General features: G+C 40.8%; 1 protein-coding gene across 2 annotated transcripts; it reads left to right on the top strand.

Moving 5' to 3' along the window:
* Nucleotides 1-40: 40 nt before the first annotated feature.
* On the top strand, nucleotides 41-22,599 carry LOC143373829 (uncharacterized). 2 transcript variants are annotated; one of them, XR_013086542.1, is made up of 3 exons: nucleotides 41-215; nucleotides 15,970-18,012; nucleotides 20,763-22,599. XR_013086542.1 is itself a non-coding variant. In XM_076821423.1 (2 exons), exons 1-2 carry the CDS (start codon nucleotides 207-209, stop codon nucleotides 17,947-17,949), a joined length of 1,989 nt encoding a protein of 662 aa, XP_076677538.1. In that variant the 5' UTR covers nucleotides 41-206; the 3' UTR covers nucleotides 17,950-18,128. The 2 variants fall into 2 exon arrangements, 1 of the variants encoding a protein (XP_076677538.1); XM_076821423.1 differs by lacking the exon at nucleotides 20,763-22,599 and having other exon boundaries at nucleotides 15,970-18,128.
* Nucleotides 22,600-22,745: the final 146 nt, after the last annotated feature.

The raw sequence follows: 22,745 nt of genomic DNA, 5'->3' as shown, positions 1-22,745 counted from the left end.
ACGATCGAGTCGCGAGATTTTCCTTTAAGCACCGTTAAGAACAGCGAAAGAAACGATTCTCTGATTGCCCAGTTTCATGCGCGATCGTTGGGCCCCGTACACGTGTATCGCCCTGGACCCCACCCCTTTCACAAAATATCACCGCACGACGATCATCATCGCGAGTAAAAGCCGCGCGCCAACCGAGTGTCGGCACAGACAGCATCATGAGCTTGGTGAGTACGAAACTGCTCGTTCACACTGCCTCTCCTACAATAAGTTTCTCTATTTTCACTATCGCCCCCGCCTCTGGTTTCTGCCGTATCACTCCGTCCGCGCGCGTTTCCCATCCTCCAGGGGTCTACTCCGTGTCGCGCGACAAGTGAAACCCGACCGCGCATTTAACGAAACCAGTGAAAAGTGTCGACGACTCTCGGTTTCCCGAAAGGACAAGTGAGGAGAAGCCCCCGCAGAGATTCCTGACGATCCCGCGGCGTTCTCCTATACCGAAGAAAGTTTGCGCTGCCCATTTCGGCCAGGGACCGATATTCGATCGCTTCGAATTAATTAGCGGCAATCATGCGGCGGCGATTGCCACGGTAAAAGTGAAGTCAGCTTCTTCTCGCGCGCACGCCTCCGTAATTGATCGTTAAAGGGGACGTTTTCGCGGTAGAAGGGGCGCATTTAGCAGCCGCGCGCGCGATAGGCAATCGAAAGTCAGGTGTGCCGTGCGACTGAATGCTGGAAAAATTCAGATTTCTACTAAGAAGAAGTTCCCGATGAGCATTCTGTGCCGGCGACTTTCTTCTCCCGTGTTCGCGTGCTCGGATATTTCCAGGTGTACGCGGCACTTCCTCCCAGTAGTGGTATCTAATTCAGCGTATCGTCCTCCGGTGTTAATTACTCGAGTCTTCCGTCGCACATATCGATGGCCTCTGTATAGACGAAGTGGGAATAAATGGTAATTGATGCGCAATTACGAGGGTGAACTCGCAAAGCATTAGCTAACGTCGGTCAGTTTTTCTTCGGAAGCTCGCCGCGTGCGGATCCCATTCCTTATTGCTCTTAGTTTCACTGCTCAACGACGTTCATTCTTTTTGTCATTAAAAACTTTCTTTCGGCCATCACGCTGTGTGTTCCTGTAACGCTGGTCCTTCCTCCTTCCCGCGCTATTTCCTTAACACGCTCTTTCGTTTATTAATCCTCCAGTGAAGAAATCGTTGCCGAAGCCGGCTCGTTTCGGAGGCAGGCACCGAATTCCTCGGACGCAGCGATGCGTGCTTCGCAAATTTTAACGACCCATTTGTTATGTGGCGCGCGAGCGGCGCAATTAGCTGGACAGTTTAGTAGAAATTAGAATTGGTTTCACGCGAGGGTTATTGAATGCCGCGTGGCACGCAACACCCGCGAATCCGAAACGTACTTCGGCTATGCCGAAGCGTCGACGAATTTCGCGCGACCGCAGCTTTCGCGCAGTTAATGAACCGAAACTCGAGACACGGGCACTATTAATTTACAAGCGCAGTTTATGCACGCACGGCAACTTAATACCGCGGTTTTGGCCGCGGCTTTTCTTTCGGCAGTTTTCTATTTTCTATTGCTGGCTCGCGCTTCGCGTTTCGCGCGGTGGAGACGCGATCCCCTTTCCGAGGCTCTCTCCGTGCGTACCTTGTCACACGCGAGTTCAGTAGCGGTAATGTTCGAAATAGCAGAGGGAATACGTATTCAGATGATTTTATGGACCTGAGGGTTTGGATTTTTTTAATTACTTGGGAAATTCTTCAGTATTTCGGTAGTATCAGGCGGCTGAAAGGAGGCGAATGTTTGTGATTTTTTTTTGAAAAAGCGGAGGCATATATTTTTACAGAACTTGTTGCGCTTAAAAAAGCAACGCTTAAAGAACATTTGGTAATTTTTTAGTAGGAATATATTTACGTTTATAATAAAATAACAAGCGGTATCCAAGAAGCCTTTCTAAAAATTTGGTTTTGAGGTGAGCACTGCCATTCGGAATCAGATTATCTAAAATCAAAAAATAAAAATGATTTTGTTAGGATATTAATGTATCCTCTGATTAACGGAGGGAATTTCCGAAATAGTATTTTTAAAACAAAATGACGGCTGTTTAAAACTGAAGTCTTGGTTTTTTCGTGCTAAAATCACGCACAATTACGCATTTATTATAAACCTAAATATTTTTCTACGAAAAAATTACTAAATGCTCTTTAAATGTTGCTCTTTTAAGTGCAAAAAGTTCTGTAAAAATATATGCTTCCGCTTTTTCAAAAAAAATTCACAAACATTCGCCTCTTTTCGGCCGCCTGACTAGGTATAACCCCTTAACGCACCAGAATTTTAAAGAACATTATCTCGACGACTTTGATTTCATAATTGTTAAGTCCTTGTAGAAAACACTGTAAGTGTCAAAATTAACCCTTCCTTAACACTCTGGGTGTGAGCCACCCAAAAGCTGACTTTGACGCTCTGTACATTCTATATGCAAACTAACTAACATTTTTCCAAACCCGACCGACAATCTACTTTTTCTAAAAATATTACATCCGAGCAACAACTCTGTAGATTTTTAGCTTTTAATATTGAAATTTGTAAAAGTTACAATTTTTTAAAGATTTTCTTCGTTGTTTCTCGCATATGGTAATCTAGAATTTTTTACAAAAACAATGGCAAAGTTTCAATAAAAAGAAACTATTGGAATACATTTTAGGGACCTTAAAATTGTCCCATGATTTCTTTCATAACGATTGGATTATTTAGATGAGAATGGCAGTCGTTCAAAAATTGCTCTGGGTGTGACTCAGCCAGGTATGTCAAAGTTAATCGAAAGAAAGGTGTGTCAACGAAGCTTTAAAAAAAAATTACCTGTAAATGTTCTTCGTGCCAATGGTAATACTATAGTATAAAATTTGATTTTTGGCACTTACAGTGTTTCCAACAAGGCCTCTTCAACTTCTAATTCCTACATACTACAATAATAATTTAAAATTCCCTTCCAGATCCTAGCAATTTAAAATTGAATCTCTGTAATCTTCATCGTTCCGGATGCTCCCTGTGCAACTCCTTTTAAACGTGGTTGAGTCACTGCAGTAATTACATTAAGTGACGTTTGACGCGTCGGCAAAACAGCTTGTGCCAATTTTCATTTACTACGTAAGAAAGCAAGGTATCAACCGTGGTTAGTCACTGTTCGAGATGGAATCTTCTAAAATCGCTTTAGGACCGTTCGTCTTCCACTCGACTGGATCTCGGTGCGTGGCCAGCCTCAGCGAAGCGTGTTTCGGCGTCCATCCGTGGCCTTCGATTAGCCACATTCTAGGAGAAAGTAATTACTAAATAATTTCTGACGAGCCTCGAATTGGGTGTGGATACTCTACGCGTCTCGTTCGGCGAGGGGTTCGTTGAACCGTAAGCAGGTGGCATCTTTTCGGTGGCCGGAGAAGAAAGTTTTTATCCGTCTTCAACGATGACGTATACGCGATCTTCAAGGAAGATCGGCCATGTTCGAGCACGCGTAATCCGCGTTTAACCACTCGTTACGAAACAATCAGGGATGCATTCTGCAACGAAGGGAATTAAGGACCGTCGATAACGATGCGCCAGTAGAATCTTCAAATCGATAATTCGAATATAAACACATAGAAGATACGAAGGGTAAAGTCTAAGGGTTTGGTTGGTGGCAACTAGGACTGCAGAATCACAAAGGGTTGAACTTTACTTCAAATACCCCCGAAAGATAACTCTTTGCCTAAACAGAAGCTTCAAGCTCCTCTCGTCAAGGTAGAACAAGAAATTATTTAAGTATTTTTATTATTTTATATTTTATTATTTTACTGGTGGACCAAAGTATCAAAACTTAATTTTCTCGATGAAGCTGTTTTGTGCCATCCCCTCTTCCCCCCTTACCCTTCATAATTCCTCCAGAGCCGCACTCAGGATTTAATCTCGGGGGGTGCCAAGTTGAACGGAGAGAAATATTTTTAATGCAAATTCAATAAAATTCATTAAAGTGATTATACAATTTTTTTAACCACTAAAGTCCAGTTTTCTTTTCTTCTGACAAAGCCCCTTCTTCGTAGGGTCCCAGGGTCCTTCCACCCTCTCGGGGTGCGTCATTGATCTCCCCAACAATTTACTTACATGAATGTTCACTTAAAAAGTCATCGAAACCCTTGAATTAAAATTTCGTGCCGCTCCTAGGCGAGGATTCCTCTTCCTCGCGATCAATATTCCTCCGTTCAGTTCTCCATCCCCCGAGTCGATCGCCACTGCGAAAACGTACGCCTTATCGGATAAATTGTTCCAAACGAGGACGTCGCTTCGCCGTTGTTACGAAGCTGTCATCCTCGACTTTCACTTGTCGCCCGCGATACGACGCGTAGCACCGTAGGTACATCGCAATTTAATCGCGCCTGGCTTTACATGCTCCCTCATCTTTTGTCGCGGGCTTTGATCGGATCTATGCATTATTCAGCCCCAAGGACCCGTTGTACAATCGCCGCGTACTTGGCGACACTGTCAAAACGCGCTTTCACGCGCCGCGATTTCCGCGTTTCTGCTCGGACCTGTTCGAAATATGAATTACACGCTTCCCGGACTCGTCGGATCGCGCGGGAGGCTCGCCGCGGGATGCTTGACCCTTGGGACCTCCCGTGGAATAGGCTCGAATGGATTTAATTTTAAGGCGTTCTACTTTACGAAGTTCCGTGAAATTCGCCTGGCTCCCCGCAATCCATTACCCGCGAACGCATACCTCGAATAACAGATCGTTCATTATTCTCGAAAATTAAAGGAGAGAGTCTAGATCATCTCGTTCTCATACATAAGATTTAATTACAACCGTTGCGCCGCGATGCTGCCGCTCCCGTGGTGTTTCGCATTTTTTTCCAAACAATCGGGGAAAAATGCGGTCAAACGACTCCTACAGAGACATAGAATTACAGCGAGTCGCGAAATTCGCGCCACGGGCGGAAGCTCGATGACGAAGTGTGAAGTGCAGGTGGGGTGGATGTAACAGTAAACGAACGCGTACCAGTGGATGAACAGTTTTCGTTAAGACGAGTAAAATAAGTTATTAAAATAAGCAACTGATTAATCAGAGACTTCTTTTGAATTCTTGCTTCATTTTCAGATAATTTTTGTAGCACGTGGAAGCAACCGAGGTGTACGCGTAATTTTATAAAACTGTTCGTTCATTACCTTTATGTAATCATTTATTGGTACGTTTATTCTACTTTTAATATATTTTACTTTTGCGTGAAAGGTAATAATTTTTGGATTAGAAGGAAATTATTAGCTTAGGGTCTTTTATGATCTTAGACGGTTCTTAAATTGTTTGCGGACTGAAGTTTCAAGCAGAAACTTCTGTTGAGAATAGTGTATATTGCAGGGTATAGATGAACTTATAGGAAGACCTTACAATCAGTTCTAAATTACTTTAAATTCAAGGGGTATTTTTGTTTCCCATTGAAAAAAATATTAATTCATACAGAAACGTGTGTAAAACGATAAAAAGAATTCATAATGAATCTAAATCTATAGAAATGTATTGTCCACGTCAGGAGAATAGTTTGCAGTGCCTACGACAAGCAACAGTTACAGTTTGCTGAGAAATGCACATCAAAACTTATTGACTTCTGCCATGGAAGCAAATTATACAGTAGCGGACGAAAAAAAGTTTACAGCTTTAAAAATCGCATGACTTTTTTTAGAATTGATCCAAACGACACGAGCTGTTTTTTAGAAGCTAGAAGGATTAGTTTGCTAAGTGACGTGTTTCGTCGTTTTGGAAAAAGAAACGCTGATTTCGGGAATTTCGCGATTTTCGACCTTATCTTGCGATCCTTAAGTGCTTTAGCTCAGAGCTAACCTATTTTTATGAAATTTTAGGTATGAATACAAGTTACTTCAATCTACAAACGGGTTTTTTTAATTTTTATTACAGGCTCACAAAAATATGTTTAAAAAATGACTTTTACTATTTTTTTTTGTTGCTATTCCGACCAATTTCATTTTTTTTTAACACGACGAGACACGTCACTTAGCAAACTAATCCTTCCAGCTTTAAAAAGAAAACTCATGTCGTTTGGACCAATTCTAAAAAAGTTATGCGATTTTAAATGTAGTAAACTTTATAGTGTATATATTTTACCCTGATAAATGAGTAAATCCTCTTAACTCCTCATTTGCAAATGCTTCAATATCTGAAAAGACGAGAGAACTTATCAAAGTTTAATCGCCATACTCTTACAAAAAGAGGAAATACAGCTTTGTGTCCTATATACCACGTGCTACCAGCAAAGCAAGCTAATTCACCTTTGACTTCCCCATACGTGGAATACAAGATCCATTTTGGCTCACAACTTCGCTCACACACACCTCAGAATTAACTTCTCTACATCTTTTGATTTTATGCCTTGAAATTCGTACTTCCTTCAGAAAGTAACAGCCATTTCTCACAAGTCCCAAGGTATCTCAGAGATTAGTGGATCGATTTGAATAAAATTTTGCACGAATATTCTTCAGACTATGATCTAGTACTTGCCCAGACGATTTTTCGATCGGTGCGTTGTTTCCTTTTTTATTAACAAAATAAGATGAAAACTTAGGTCGAAAATCACATGCTTGACTTTGGGCAGCTGCCATTTTCCAAAAAATAAATTTTTCCAGAATCTGGCGCCGACGAGTACTAGAGCATAGTCTTAAGAGTACCCGTGTAAAATTTTATTCAAATCGGTCCATTAATCACTGAAACATTTATTGTACCACAATTGCTGTAACTATGGAGAGGCCTCGGGCGAAGGGGCTGCTGTGGCACTATTTCTCAAGATATCACATTTCTTTTCGACGAGAATACTCCTCAATTCATACACAACAATCTGTATATCCCAATTTTAAAATACAACGTTTCTTAATACGAAAAAAAAATTCACATAGATAGCCCTATTTTCCGAGCTGGAGACCCCATTTCTAAATCCTCAGACCGCGTCTCTGTTCCACGAATGACCTAATTAATACGCGAATATCGTAAACCACGAGATCGCATAAGATTATACCAGAAAACGCGGCAGTTCGCCCGAAAACTCTACATATTCCAATAAGTTCTGCGACTCACTGTGCATTAAACCGAGTGAGGGGCCGCGCGTGACAAAAGTCGAACTCTTAGCTGGTAATATCGAGCTTAAGCGATCGTCATAGCAGCGAAACAGCGGCAAGTTCATGAGCGGTGCACATCCTCGACATACTACCGAGTGAAAGTACCGCCTTGAGCCTGCGGCATCTTTTCCACATCTCTGCCTCCTATCTTCGCCGTGCGAAGACGAAGACGGTCTCTCACGGTATTTTGTATCGACTCGTGCGCCACTAACCGTTCATTAACCACTCGAGCCTATAACCGACCCCTAATTTCGAGGGATGAGGGCGACATCCCCCCCGAAAGTTCGTGCACCCTTAATGGCGCCAATTACACACCGTGTGTCTGATAACTACCCACGACGTGCTTCGACGGCAATGGGTCACGTAGCCGTAAACGTTGAAAGCAGAACGGCGATCGCTGATCGAACGAAAGCTCCGAGGTTACGGTAACGTTAGAACAAGTTAGAGCAGCGATCGTTGGGATCGAAAATGTCCCGTGTACTTTCCTTGTTAACGCGCTCGTTCGAATTTTGGCCGGCTTTCTCACCGCGCGCGCCTACGATTGCAAAAGAAAGTGAAAAATGATCTAACGAGCCTCTGGAACCTGTTTCTGATCCTCGGTGGATCGGGAAGCGTAGAGTACTTCACTGCTTTGCTGGTGGCACGTGAGATCGAAAGGAGCGCGTTCTATTTGTACAAGGTACTTTCCCTTCTTTCCCGAATCCCTTGCTGGCGATAACTGTGTCCCTAATTCGACGTTTCTTTCACGCAGGGAAAAGTGTCTGTAATAGCGGCGGCGAATTGATAAGTGATTTTCTAGATGCTTGTTCTACTTATCCCACAGTCTGTTGAATAAAGTCGACTGGCCGCGAGTGGGCCAAGCTAGCAGAAAGCTGGCGAGCCAAAATCATCTGAAATTCAGTGAATTTAGTTTGTAGATTTTAATTGTTAAAGGAAAGTAGCTTTATTTCTATTGGGAATAGTTTATTTACTGTTAGTGTTTTACAATGTTTTGTAATGGTTTGTTTAATAGTGGGTGGTATAATTAATATTATTGTTTTTCTATAGTTTCTGTTTTTTAAGCCAAAAATGGAATTATGTTTGAAGATTTTAATTGTTAAAGGAAAATAGCTTTATTTCTATTGGGAATAGTTTATTTACTGTTAGTGTTTTACAATGTTTTGTAATGGTTTGTTTAATAGTGGGTGGTATAATTAATATTATCGTTTTTCTATAGTTTCTGTTTTTTAAGCCAAAAATGGAATTATGTTTGAAGATTTTAATTGTTAAAGGAAAGTAGCTTTATTTCTATTGGGCATATTTTATTTACTGTTAGTGTTTTACAATGTTTTGTAATGGTTTGTTTAATAGTGGGTGGTATAATTAATATTATCGTTTTTCTATAGTTTCTGTTTTTTAAGCCAAAAATGGAATTATGTTTGAAGATTTTAATTGTTAAAGGAAAGTAGCTTTATTTCTATTGGGCATATTTTATATTTTATATTTTTGTTCAGTTATTGTTTAAGCAATACCGTCTAATATTTCTAATGCCTCGTGTTAACGAACTAATAAATAATAATCAGCTAATAAATAAAGCATTAAACGAAGTGCAGTTGCGACTGAAGTGATAATGACGAATCGAACATGGAACTTTTTTTTTTTGCGCGACAGAAATTATCACGCGTGATCTACAAAGCAGGATTATTGCCGTAATTGGAGCTCGACTGGCTCAGCTCTGATTGCTGTTGCGCGATAACTAGTCCATTCGGTCAGTGAATCGCTCGATGCTGGTTAATTAACAAGAATTACCTGGTTTTAAGACCGATGCATCATGAACGCCAGACACCTGTTGCATTGTGATGCAACGGTGCTATTTTTCGTGACGAGTGAAAGACTCTTCGTTGTCGACGGCGAGTACACTGTCAAGATAACGTTTTCGGTGTGAAGAATATATCAGATTCCGGAAGCAGCATTACTTCATTCTCTTTCGCTTCATTAGAATCCTGACTCGCAGTTAACTGGTCGCCTCTTGCACGTATCTCGCTGGTAATATTAAGCCAGAGAAAAGCACATGGAAATGTATCTGGAATTGTAATAACTAGCACGGGACGATTTCACTGCGAAGATCGTGAGATTGTGCACTCGTTGGAGCTGCATAAATTTCATTTTGAATCACGAGTCCCAGATAGCGGAGTCGAACTTAGCTAGTCAAAGTTTAAGGGTGCTAGGCAGTCGTTGTCGTCGAAAATGAAGTATTACTTTTTCATTTAATTACAGAAACATAAATTGAAGCTGAGACTTGTTCCTTGGCGAAATGTTTATTAACATCAGAGGCTTTAAAAAACATATTTGTTTCGCCAAAACTATGCATTATAAATTGCGCTACAGATCATTAGAGACTTTTTAAAAAAGTTAATAAAAGTGTTTGCATTGCAATATTCCTTTTGCTGAATTTTTTTTTTGTGGTGCAATAGATAATAATTAATTTGTCTTCGTTTTAATGTAGTATATTTAGTTTACTTCTATTTATTTATTTATTTATTTATTTACGAGTAATCCATTTAGTCTTCTGTTTGTAACGTGTGCTTTCGATTCGCATTGCTCCATTTGGTGTGTCATTGTTATTTTCTAATACACTAGCTGCTCGCTCAGCGCGCGGAGAAATTCACGCTGGATCCGTTCACATGTTGGAAAATGATGGGTCTGGAGAATTGTTCTGGAAAATCGGCCCGTAGAAAGCCGATTGTCAATGAAGACGTCACTCACACGTAGCGTTCTATAGTACAACTCAAGAAGCTCACATTCAAATTGAATTTCTCAAAAATGCCCCTCTTTATAATCAACAATTATTCCTTTGAAATTCTCTTTCAATCGCACAGGTGAAAAGTACTGAACATTTCAACGATTTCTATTGCAATTTTCAAAACCACGAAGCAATCAAGATGATTTCAAAGCAAGTAGATTAAAAAGCGCCTAACAAGTCGGTAATAAATTTTAATGTCCATAGTTTATTATCAGAACGAGACGTAGTTTATGGAGAATCTAATCTGGGATTAAGGCAGAGATACAGAAAGCGGTCTTTTAATTACTGTCCCAATTGGAAGTTGAACTTCGTTCTGTACTAGTCTCGCTTTGCATGAAACGATTTCTTTCTTTAATTATACACCCGTGGCGTTTAATTTGTCATTTAAAAAAAATTGCATCGAGGACTATAGGACGACACGTGGCGGCTGATCAGTCAAAGAACGAGAATTTCGAAAGTGAAACCCCCATAGCCGAAAGTTAGTGCGTCGTAACACATTCGCGACTCGTTTTGTCAACGCTGTTGGAATATATTAAAGAGATCCTGGACCAAAGAGAACTAAGACGCTCGTCCGATTATTCGGCGGTTTAGAAAGCTCCTAAAGATGTCTATCCGTTGGCGGGTGTTTAATAGATGCTTACACAGAAGCACTCCCAGAAATTTGTAACCGTGAATACAGAAACAGGACACTTATATAATTGGGCCATTCTTCTATTCGTTAGACTCGCGACGTTTAAAATGTTTGTTTTCTCAACTAATTGTTAGTCATTCTTAGAGAGTACGCAGATATCAGTTCTTTGCAATTTGCAAATATTGTTGAAATTGAAGTTAGGATAATTTCTTGTAAATTTTGGAAAACGATAAATTTTGGGGAGCATCAAATTTTGGGAAGCGGCAAATTTGGGGAGCGACAAATTTGGAGGGGCGGCAAATTTTGCGAAGCGAGAAAGTTTGGGGAGCACCAAATTTGTGGAGCGGCAAATTTGGGGAGCGATAAATTTGGGGGGCGATAAATTTGGAGGGGCGGCAAATTGTGGGTGCGGCAAATTTTGGGAAGCGGAAAATTTTGGGGGGTATCAAATTTTGGGAAACGGCAAGTTTTTGACAGGAACAAATTTTGGGCAGCGGCAAATTTGAGGGGCGGCAAATTTGGGGAGCGATAAATTTGGGGAGCGATAAATTTTGAGGAGCATCAAATTTTGGGAAGCGGCAAATTTGAGGGAGCGACAAATTTTGGGCGAAACAAATTGGAAAAGGTTTAAAGTGTTTATGCACAGAGGCTTAAGCCAGCTTTAAAAACAACTCACTCCTTTTTCACATAGCGAATTAACAATAACTCATATGTGAGTTGTCATATGAAATTAATTTTAAAATTATCTGAACTCTTTTGAGTTAAAATATTTGATGAAATTTCGCGGAAAGGGCGGCAGACCCTTGTCAGCCTAGGGGCGCCAAATCGAATGCGCCTCCGCATTCAGTCACCAATAATTCCCACGCTTACTCGAATAAATCTCAATGACCCACGTTCCCGAGACAAACCCCCTCGAGCTAAACGCGCGAAATTTGAATTGACATTTAAGTCATCGCGAAATGAGTTTCCCTTTCGCAACCGACAAAAGGTAGTAGCATCGCATCGCCATGGCGATTTTTCATTGTCCCCGCCGCCACGGTTCTAACATTTGTACAGGTAGCTTTGTTGCACCGTGCTGTCTCTGCCTGCCTGTGCAAACTCTTCCCCGTTACAACTTTCTTTGTAAATGTCAGAGATACCCCGTCCGTTCGACCGCCCATCAGCATTTTCCTATTGGCGAAGAGGGTCCTCGCCAACCTAGCTCGTTAACGCCAGGAATGCCAGCATTTTCTCTTGACTTTGCGACGACGTTACGACGAGGCGCCAAACACAAGTGAAGTGTTCTATTCGCCGGCCCGTCAACAACCGTGCCTCGCCTGGCAGAAATGAAAATCGTTTTCCCGCTTTCGTCCATGGGCGGCTTTAACGCCGTGTGTGAAAGTTCGCCGCTGAGGTAATCCCCGCTTAAACGGAAGGGAACTTACGACCTGCGGAGGCGCGGTCCCAGCCGCGAATAATGTTTCTCAACTGTAACGATATTTTCTCCTGGCCCCAGCAGCGCTGCATTCCTGGCGGCAAACGGTAATTGTAGTTCCCCGCGATAGACCGTGCACCATAAGCTCGGGATAATTCGTAGGCACGTAGTTCTGTTCTTCTTCTTGGTCATAGGGCCATTTCACACGAGACACTTTCGTGGCATACAGAGTGGAATTAGGTTGTTTCAATACTTTGTATCCTTGTTCATGGCTTTGCAGATGTTTATTGTGAGTAGTTAGGTAGATTGCAGAAATTAGTTCCAGTGGGAAATTCTTGAAAACATATTGTTGATTAATTTTATAGGGTTGTTTGTGGAGCAATCGATGATTTTGGATGTGTTCATTTGGCAACGAGGGTAGTGGTTTAAAAGGGATAGTTTTAAAGGAAGTTTCTCAGAATTGGCTGTCGTCAGCTTCAAGGGGTGGTAAATTTGTTTTGAAACATCATTGTAAATAATTACGGAGAAATTTTTATTCGAAATTATAGAAAAGTGTACTATAATTGAAAACCTATATTCGTTCAAGGAGTATGTTTCTTATATTGGGATGTAGCTCCTACGCAAAGACGCGAGGAATTTAAGGGAGGAATTACATACAGAACGCTGAAAGTAAGCTGATTTTTTCGAATTTATTACAAAGAAACTGTAAAATAAATTTTTATGAAACTTTCAATACTTTATATTTATGTTTCAAAGTTACAAAAAAAAATTTCTTGTATTAAAAATGTCGGCTGCAGATGACGCTGTTGAGGAAAATTGGCGATCATTTCAGCTCCCCCAAATTTGCCTCGAATAAAAACAGCGAATATATTTCTTATTATTTATGAAATTATATCGTCGATGAACCAAAAATACTAATAACAAGTAGAAATTTTAGAAGGTTCTAAAGCGTGTAAAATAAAAGACCGTTTTTTTAAGGTTATTTTTAACTATTCATGCAAAATATTGTTGTTTAAATTAATTTTTTCATTAATCATGTAGCTTTATCAAATACTGTGTGTTATAATGTAGTTTTATACCCCGGGGCAAGTGGATTGGTTGAGTAGTTATTATCCGATCGTGCTCATCAATTTCCTTTAGGCTGTACCAACTTTCCTCAACAGCGACATCTGCAGGAAATATTTTTAGTAAAAGAAATTTTTTTTTGTAACTTTGAAAGGTAAAGATAAAGTACTGGAAGTTTCATAACGATTTATTTTACAGTTTTTTTGTAATAAATTCGCAAAAATTAGCTTATTTTCAGCGTTCTATATGTAATTCCCTTCTTAAATTATCCGTCCGCGCAGAAAAACAGAATTTTAATCGCTGATACCTAAAAACCCAAATGTCAGATTAGAAAATGGCGAATAGCTTTTCGATTCCTTTTAACACGAAAGACCAGCACAAATCAATTTACTGCAGGATTTTGTGACACCCTGCAGAAGCGTGTGAACCTCAAACGAGGCTCGATAAAATCATCAAGAGTGTGTAATGTGTATTCTTTTTCGCGGATGCAGTGTTCGATAGAGATCTTGACATTAATATCGGGGCAAGAAAATTTCGATGTCAGATCGCTGTTAATTTTAATTGTATTAATTACACGTCACACGGTGCCACGAATTTCGTAACTTCGATATCGTAGTAGCGTGCAGCCAGAGTTCCCTAGTTCTCACGATATTCCCAATTAATGAAAAGAATAATGATTAAGTATTACAGGAGGACGAGCATCTTGGAAATCTATAAATTTCAACGCTCAATGCTTTACTCGATCGAGCAACTTTCACTATGTATTGATTTATGAAAGCGTATTTTATGAAATGATAATCGTCTTGTTTCGGGTGTAGAAGTTTTTGTCTGTACACACATAAAACATTCTATGTAAACGTGCCGTGTGGCACGTTTCATATATACACGCTTTCATATTTGAAATGAGTCGAGAGAATTCCTACTCTTGTTTATTGCCTTCAATGTCTAATATATCTGTAAAACGAGATTTTTCACGGAAGAAGTCAAACTATTGCTATTTAGAACATCCTCAAAATAGATAATTGCACTTTGCTTCTTTTGTTGTTTATAGATTTATCGACGTTGTAATTGGGAAGCGACAGATGCGAGTAAATGATTAATAAAAAGTTATAGCACCATTAAGGGGGGAACCTGGTGTAATCGGCAGAAATCAAGGTTCTTTGGGGGAATTTTTTGTGAGTAAACTATACATACAATATTTTTAAAACTTTCAGGCTATATTATTATGTATTTCAAGAAGTGAAAAAACATTTTTTTATATAAAAATAACGCGGTAATTGCAAATGGCACATGTGTTTCGGAGCGGCTTCGCTGCGCAAGTTGGTCAACTTCCGCACCGAGTCTGCTCCGAAATACTTGCGCCATTTGGAATTACGGCGTTATTTTTATATAAAAAAATATTTTTTCACTTCTTGAAATACATAATAATATAGCCTGAAAGTTTAAAAAATTTTGTATGTATAGTTTCCTTACAAAAAATTCCCCAAAGGAACCTTGATTTCTGCTGATTACACTAGATTCCCCCTTAAGCTCCCACTATTTTTGTTTGACGAAATTTACGCAGATAATAGGAAATATTCTTCTATAATTGCAAAACCAGAAAAGTTCTATGCATTTAGGATGTTTGTAACAAAAGTTACACGATTATTTCTTATGCTCTATACGGTCTTGTATAAATCTCTATGAATTGGTGTTCTAAAGGTATGGCTCCATTTAAAGAAGAAAAAGTTACTGGCCTAGAAATCTTCTAGATACTTCCGCAGAGGTGACGATATAGTAGTCCCCTTCAACACTTTAACTTTGCATAAAAATAATTTTGGATGTGACTAATATCTTTGGAGATATTCGCTCTGTCAATATGCGCGTACCAACTTTCACAACATTACCATTCAGAAATCTCATCCAAGGTGAATGGATCAGATATGCATTCGTCACCTGCGATCTTGGATATTCGGCCTTGAATATGCAATGGCATATTGAAGTGTTTCTTGTCATTGTGTTAAATGACATATAGGCTCAAGAGGTCTTTAAAGTGGGGAACACCTTTCGCAATGCATATATTTTAAAGAATTTAGTGAAATGAGGCGATATTTGTGAATTTTTTTTAACGAAATGGTACAATGGATCTTTTTGAAACTTTTAGGATATTTAATTGGACATCTAAGGAAGTCGAGAAAATTTTGTTTTCTGTAAAATAATTTGTTTATTGTAAACTGTGGAGGTATTTCTACGTGGGCCCCACGTCGAAGTAGTGAATCGCCGTGCAGCCTACTGTCCGTTGAACTCACCTAAAACCAAAAATTCAGTACATTTCGTATTCTTTATGAAATTATGCGTGGGATGAATGTAAATATTAAAAAAAAGATGCAAAATTGAACAAATGGCAAGATTTTAAAGAAAAAGTTGCGCTTTTCACGACAGACTTTCGCCTTTATTATGCCATAGAAGTAATTAGAATTAAAATTATCATTAAATATGTTGGTTGATCCGGCGAGGAATGTATTAATCCATATGTTTGCCCAGGTACAAGTCATTCGTTTGAATAATTTTTTAGTTTTACTGCACGCCGATTCACTACGAAGACGCGGAGAAATACCTCCACAGTTTACAATAATCGAATTATTTTACCGAAAACAATATTTTTTCGACTGCCTTAGATGTTCAGTTAAATATCCTAAAAGTTTCAAAAACATCCATTGAACCATGTTTTTGAAAAAAAATTACAAATATCGCCTCATTTTCGTTAAGTTACACAAGAATCCCCCTTAACTCATTATGTTAGATAAAAATATTTCTGTACCTTTATCAGTAGCCTATAGAATTAAAAAACTCACTCTTCGTTTTCCATAGATTACTTTACCAAAACATAATTGAACAGACCAAATTGTCTCAGTTAAATGAATAAATTGCTTTCGCGTAATTTCGCAGGTGAAACTAGTGCTTCTACTGGCGACAGCGTCATCGATAACCCTGGCGAGATCTCAAGAAGCAGAGATCTCCGACAAGGGTCTAGATGGGACACAGCCACCGCTGAAGCTCGACAAAAATCTTCGTCGGGCACTCTTGAAGGCCTTGTCTGACCTAGAAGCCGAGTCCGCCGAGCAGCACAAGGACGAAAGGGACTCTATTTCCCAGAGGGACACCAGCGAGTTCGAGGCTGTAGCGAAGAAGAACTTGAACAAAGAGCTGGGCGTGCAGAAGTCCATGTTCTCCTTTCAAGGTTTCCCGGGTGACGAGGATACACCTTCTGAGGATAAGCTTCAAAACTCCAGCTTCGTCGAGGCCGTTCGTTACGTGACGCTCAAGACACCAGCGATGAACATCGAGAAAGCCACGCAGGATGACGCGCGGAGCTTCCACGTGCAGAACGTGATACTACCAGAGAAAACTGCCCCAACGTTCGGAGCTAAAACTCAACCAAAGCTGGAAGAGATGAAAAGAGCACAGACTTCTACCAACACCTTCTCCGTGGACAAGGTGGAAAGTCTAACGTTGAAACCAGCGATAGAACTCTCGGAGAGCCTCGCGGGAAGCGCGACCACTGGCATCGCGTCTGCCAATATGCTCGTTGCTGACAAGCCGGTCGAACCTGTCGTCTCGATTCCGAGAAGCAACAATGTGACGATACCAGCTTCCAGCGACTCGAAAGATAAAACCGAGGAGGTGAAGATCTTCCAAGCTCCTTTAGTAGCCGCGTTCACCGTCCAGCAGGACGAGCTTGGGGTGCCCAAGAGCGTGGTGCCCATATTCCGATCGCCCAACGATGGCCAAGCTCTGACGCTCCAAGAGCAATTGGAGTTTAAACAGAAGCTGTTGGAAAAGCAGCTGATGGAGCTTCAGCAGCAGCAGTTCCATCAGACGCAGTTCCTAATGAGGCAGCAGCAGCTGTACGATCAACAGCTCAGGCAGAAGCAGCAGCAGCAGTATTACCTTCAGGAGCAGGCCAGGATCAAGCAGCTCGAGGAGCAGGCCAAGCTCAAGAGACTCGAGGAGCAAAGACTGAAGCAGTTGGAGGAACAGCGTTTCAAGCAGCTCGAGGAGCAGAGGCTGCAACGCTTCCAGCCGCAACGTCCTTCCCCACAGAAGCAATTCTTCTTCGATCAGAGCAACAATCTCTTGTCCTTCCAACCGACCGTGGAGTCCAATATTCACTTGCAGCCTAGCGTAGCTTTGGAAGTGCCTAACGTCGCCGCGCCGCCGCCTTTCCAGCTGAACTTCCCAGAACAACCGCGGTTGCAGCCGTTCCGGCAACAGCACCAACAACTGCAACAGCCGCAGCAGCTGCAACAGGTGCAACAGCCACAGCAGCTGCAACAGCAGTTCCAACAACTGCAGCAGCCGCAGCAGTTGCAGCAGCTCCAGCACCCACAGCAGTTGCAACAGCTCCAGCACCCACAGCAGTTGCAACAGCTCCAGCACTCTCAGCAGTTGCAACAGCTCCACCAGCCTCAGCAGCTGCACCAGCCTCAGCAACAGCAGAGATTACAGCAAACCTTCACTGCTTTCTCAGCCGAGTTCCAGCCCTCGTTGCCCTCGTCGACGAGATTCAACCGACAGGAAGCTTTCAACTCGGTGGGCAACTTCGGATTCAACGTGGACAACAAGCCCACTCCCAGCAGAAGCAACTTCGGCTTCAACGTGCCCCAAAGGAGCCCCGTAAACTTCTACAATCCTTACACTCACAATCAGTACAGACAGAACAAACCTCCCACGCCCGCTAAACAGATCCAACATCTACTCTACCAATCTGGCATCGCCAACGATTTGGGCAACGTGCAGGGCACTGGCAACCACGAGGATCTGAACATCGTGTCCAAAGTGCTGGCGTTGAACGTGGGCGCCATACCAAATAAGAATCTCCAGTACAAGACGAACCCAGGAGCCTCGTTTGGGAAAACATCGGCGTGAAGGAGCAAGTCCAACTGGGAGTTAGACGAGTCATGTAAATCACTGCAGGACGATAGTAGTCAGGTGAAATCGAGCTCTCGCTATTTCCCTCCTTCTTCACCCTCTTCATTCATCCTCCCCCTATCGAACTCGTCGTGTCCTTCGCCTGGACGCCCTCGTGCAATTGGTTTAAAGCTTCATTCATTTGAATGAACATGAGTTCGGGCTACTACTCGTAAGTCACCTATAATGCAGTTAGGAAATTTTGGTGATTGATGAATTGACGTCATTAAATTGGGGACATAACGAAATAATAAGTACTTAAAAATTCAGAAAATTATGCAACTGTGTGTGCAAGTGGAGTAGTTTAGTCGTAACGCAAACCTATTTTTTGTTGGTGCCATAGTGCGGTTATAGGGGGTGCATCACCCCCTTTCTATTCGGTGGAATATGTCGAGAACGGTGAGAGATATCGAAAAGAAGTTTAAACAAAAGGTTGCACCCTTCTTTATATCTACAAAACTGCGTAAAAGTAATTATTGAATTAAGGATTGGTGTTGGGGATAAGTTGAAAAGTATGGGATTTATTGATAATTATTTTTAAGCAGTCTCGGAGAAATAAAAAAAGGTGCAACTTTTGTTAAACTTCTTTCCGACATCTCTCACCGATCTCAAGATATTATACGAAAGGAAAATTCTGCCTTTTTTTTCAAAGTGGCACCGACAAAAAATAGGTTTGTGTTGAACTACTCTACTTGCACATACAGTTGCAAAATTTTCTGAATTTTCAGGTCGCCTAACTTCCCTTGTTAGTATTCTTTGGGGGTGTGGCACAGCAGCGAGTTAATGCTTGTTTCGTTCAAATGTCTCTTTTTGATTTTGCATACTTGCTTTGTACACTCCTACCCAACTGATTACCCAAAATTCTAATCGAAGTAGGTAAAACCCAAACGCGAATTTCGAACTCACTATTTACAGTGGTTTTATAAATAATCATGGTGGCTTATATGCGGTAGCGCACATTTCGCATTCAGGGTTTATGAAATTCCGCTGTCGGGATTTATTTCATAATTCAAGAAAGAAAATCATGTTCAGCTTCTTGTTAATAATTTGTAAATACGCGACCGTGGAAGCTCTAATGGCCCATTATCCGCAAATAGAACGCGCACGATACATTCTAATCGTTAACCACGAGCGATCGCGAACAATTCGAAGTGAAATCGAGCCGAAATCATCGCACAGCCGCGCTAAATTTTCGCTCCACCGTGCGTGGGATCGAAGCGGCTCCCGAGGTGAGCCAGCTTTCCGCGTAGTCTTTGTAACGAGGAACTCCTTAACAGGTCATAATGATATTAATTACGATTGAGAACATTTCAAACTGGAGCTCACCGTTTGTACTCAGCACGAGTGTTCGAATTACGCAAGCCCGAACCGCGTTGCGACACAGATTCTGTATATAATCGCACGATCTCTGCTTCCTATCATCAATTTCGCTTTCTTTTTCTCGTCCCTTCATTCCCCATATTATGCACCCGCACTGCCAGTTTCATCGGTACCCGTGAAACGCGCTCAATCACAGGGAATCGACCACCGTGAAATCTTTTTACACCGCGTCACACGTCGTCAGATATTCGCGCGGTCCAAACCGATTTCAAACGAGCCAATAAACTGAACAAACGATGACCAACGGGGAGATAACTGTAAGCAGATTTCACCGTGTTCGTAAATCGTAACGATAATTAATCGTATCTATAAGACGTGCAACGAGAGGGGCGACGATGAATGATCTGCGAGAAACAGAATGTCAGAACCAAAGTCGGAATCCTTGAAGTACAGATCACATATTTCCAAGAGGGTGTTACTTCAAAGCAGAGATGGGCAACAAATTTATTTAAATAAAAATTTAGAATAACGAATAAAAGTTCAAAAAGAAATTATTCGTCATGCGTCGCCCAATGACGGTTCTCGGCGACTTAAACGCGCGCCAGACAATTATTCGACGGCAAATAAAGTTAAAGTGGAAAAATATATTCTACGCACACTTTCAAACACTCGACGAATAAAAAAAATTATCTTTATTCGTCAAATAATGTAAAGTCAGTGGAGGATTTAAAGGGCTGCCGATGAGCGTTGAGTAGTTGCCGTCTGGGCCCATGTCCAAATGGGCCCCAAGGCCCCATTCTCAAAAATAAGTTATGCTTTTATCCAAACTATATTTTTTTCTGTACTACTACACTTAGCCAGTTTTTAGTACACTACCTTTTCAGTTTCCCGAAAAATGGGCCCCTGCCAAGAAGGCCCACAGGGCCCTATCTTCAAAAAAAGAAAATTATGATTTTATCTAAACGTCATATTTTTTTTTTGTACTACTACACTTAGCCAGTTTTTAGTACATTACCTCTTCACTTTCCCGAAAAATGGGCCCCTAGGGCCCTATTTTCAAACAAAGAAAATTATAATTTTATCTAAACACCATATGTTTTATCTAAACTACTATACGCAACTCGTTTTCAGTAAAGTACCTCTTCATTTCCTCGAAAAAATGGGACCCTCAGAAGCTTAGAACGTTTGCCACCAGGGCCTCTTTCCTTAAATCCGCCACTGTTTGAAGTTAAAGTAGCCTTCATTTGATCCGTTATTTAAATAATTTTTTCTTCAGTCAATGCCCAACTCTGCTTCAAAGTGCTTCGCAGTGCACTCCTGTCTATCTCGAAGTTCTGACGGTGGGTCAGGCTTTTGGATCGGATCAAGTGGACGTTACACACGGCGATAACACGCACGGCCTTCCTGGTGCCACGACTAGCCTCGCCGTTGACTATTAATTATTTATCTAGATGTACGTGTAGAACGAGCTAGCTACGGGACGTCGCGCTAGGAGCAATCCAACTCTCCCGAGATCAAGGGTCTCGCAAAATCGTGTATCCAGCCGAGCTTCGGGATTGAAAATACCTCGCCGACTGTAAATAAACTTTCGCCACGAGGACGCCACACAATGCCACCGGGGAAGACGCCGCCGCGCGTCTGTGTACGTGCACGTCCTCAATTTCACAAACGTTTGGCATAGATTCGTGATTTCTCTCAGCGGGACGAATCGACGAAACTTAGTCCAGGGGTTGTCGCGGCTCCACATTGATAGAACGATGATAACTGCGCCTGAGTTTTTGTGAATGCATCGAACTTCTTCGTTGGAACTTCTTACATTATACCAACTTGCAACTGTTTCTTGGGTTGGTCGAAAACCTTCATTACTTTCGATGAGACGTGTTACCGATCATAATTATTAAAAGTATGGATATTAATTGAGGAGTTGCAATGATATTCAAGTGTCAATGAAATGAGAAATTATTTTTTCATGGAAAAGGATGCAAATTCCATGCGGAATACGGTGGTAAACGCTGAAAGTGCTAGAATAATTTATTTCACTTTCTAGGACGTCGTAAAGAGCTGACATCATAAATGCTATGGTTGAAAAGAAAATACTGACAATTTTCACCTTCTGGCACTTACATCATTTACCACTTCAACTGCTCAGTTATATTGGAGTATATTGATAATAGTATTCATAATTGTGTTTTCATTAACCCTACAGTACACACCTAAATTAAAATTACACCATTGCACACGTTGGGCCTAGAAATGCATGGAGATTTTGAAAAAGAAAATGTTTAGACTGCACGTAATCTATTGCACTCAATCTTTATTAACAAAAATACTTAATAGCAAAGCGAAATACTGAACAAATATCTCTTTAACACTACGTTAATCTGTCATCGTTATCTGAATCTTTTTTTTTCAATATCATGAGAACTGTTCACTTGGGCCTGTCAGGCCCCACGTGTGCACTGTAGGTTTAAGTCGTGTACGACAGAAGCAATGTGGAATAATTTGATAAGAAAATGACACAAAAATGGCACAATTTTGCAGCAGTTTTCAATATTTTTTTAGTAATTATGAGCAGTATTTTAAATACTGAGAAAAGAAACAAATAAAGAGAATTGCCTTAAGATTGTTTTAAGCACGAGACGTCTTCTTTGAAATCGTTTTTTTCAAGAATGAAAGAACTGTTTCATACTTCCAAGATATTTCTGTGGAAGAAACATTTTTCAGGGTGAAAATTGCGAGAACTTTTCATAATTGTAAGCATAGCATGCACGTTTTAGGCGAGAGGGGCTGCGAAAGTTGTATACAAGAACCACGTGCAAGCGACTCGCATAAGTCGTCGTTTCTAAATATCTCTTAAGATTTAAACTTACGTTAAAAATTAATATAACATTAGAGTACGTAGATGATACGGTAGACGTAACGAACAAGTTTTGCTTGTAATTTATCTGACGCCAAACTGTACGAACCTTTGTAAAAATGTTAATAAAGTCATTCGTTAAAAAAATATCGAGTAACAGTGTTTTTGGCTGTCTCGTGTACCAAGATATTCGATAAATCTAACATTTAATCTAAATTTCTGTTACACGATTCGAGGGGTTGTGAGTCCTGCTACTATTTCCGTCTTAAAATTAACCTTTCCAATTTAGAAAACAATTATTGTACGATGTACAATCTTTGTACCACCGATCTTTGTTAATTTCTTGTTCTCTTTAAATAGTAAATAAATTTATAAAATGACGATTATATTATCAATAACATTTACTGGAGAAAATCTTGTATCAGTCGCTCGTATTTTGAGCAGATGTTGAATAGGGCTGGGAAGTATTCGAAGGCTACAATAAACTTCGAATATTTGAGTATTTGAATGTTATTATTCGAATACTATTCGAATACTGAAGTAATTTTGCTAAGCTAATTTTGACCCACTTCAACAT

Source organism: Andrena cerasifolii, chromosome 10 (assembly GCF_050908995.1).
Source record: "Andrena cerasifolii isolate SP2316 chromosome 10, iyAndCera1_principal, whole genome shotgun sequence".
In the NCBI taxonomy this organism is placed as follows: domain Eukaryota; kingdom Metazoa; phylum Arthropoda; class Insecta; order Hymenoptera; family Andrenidae; genus Andrena; species Andrena cerasifolii.
Note: the sequence above shows the minus strand (reverse complement) of the source record. Positions and strands in the feature narration are given on the sequence as shown.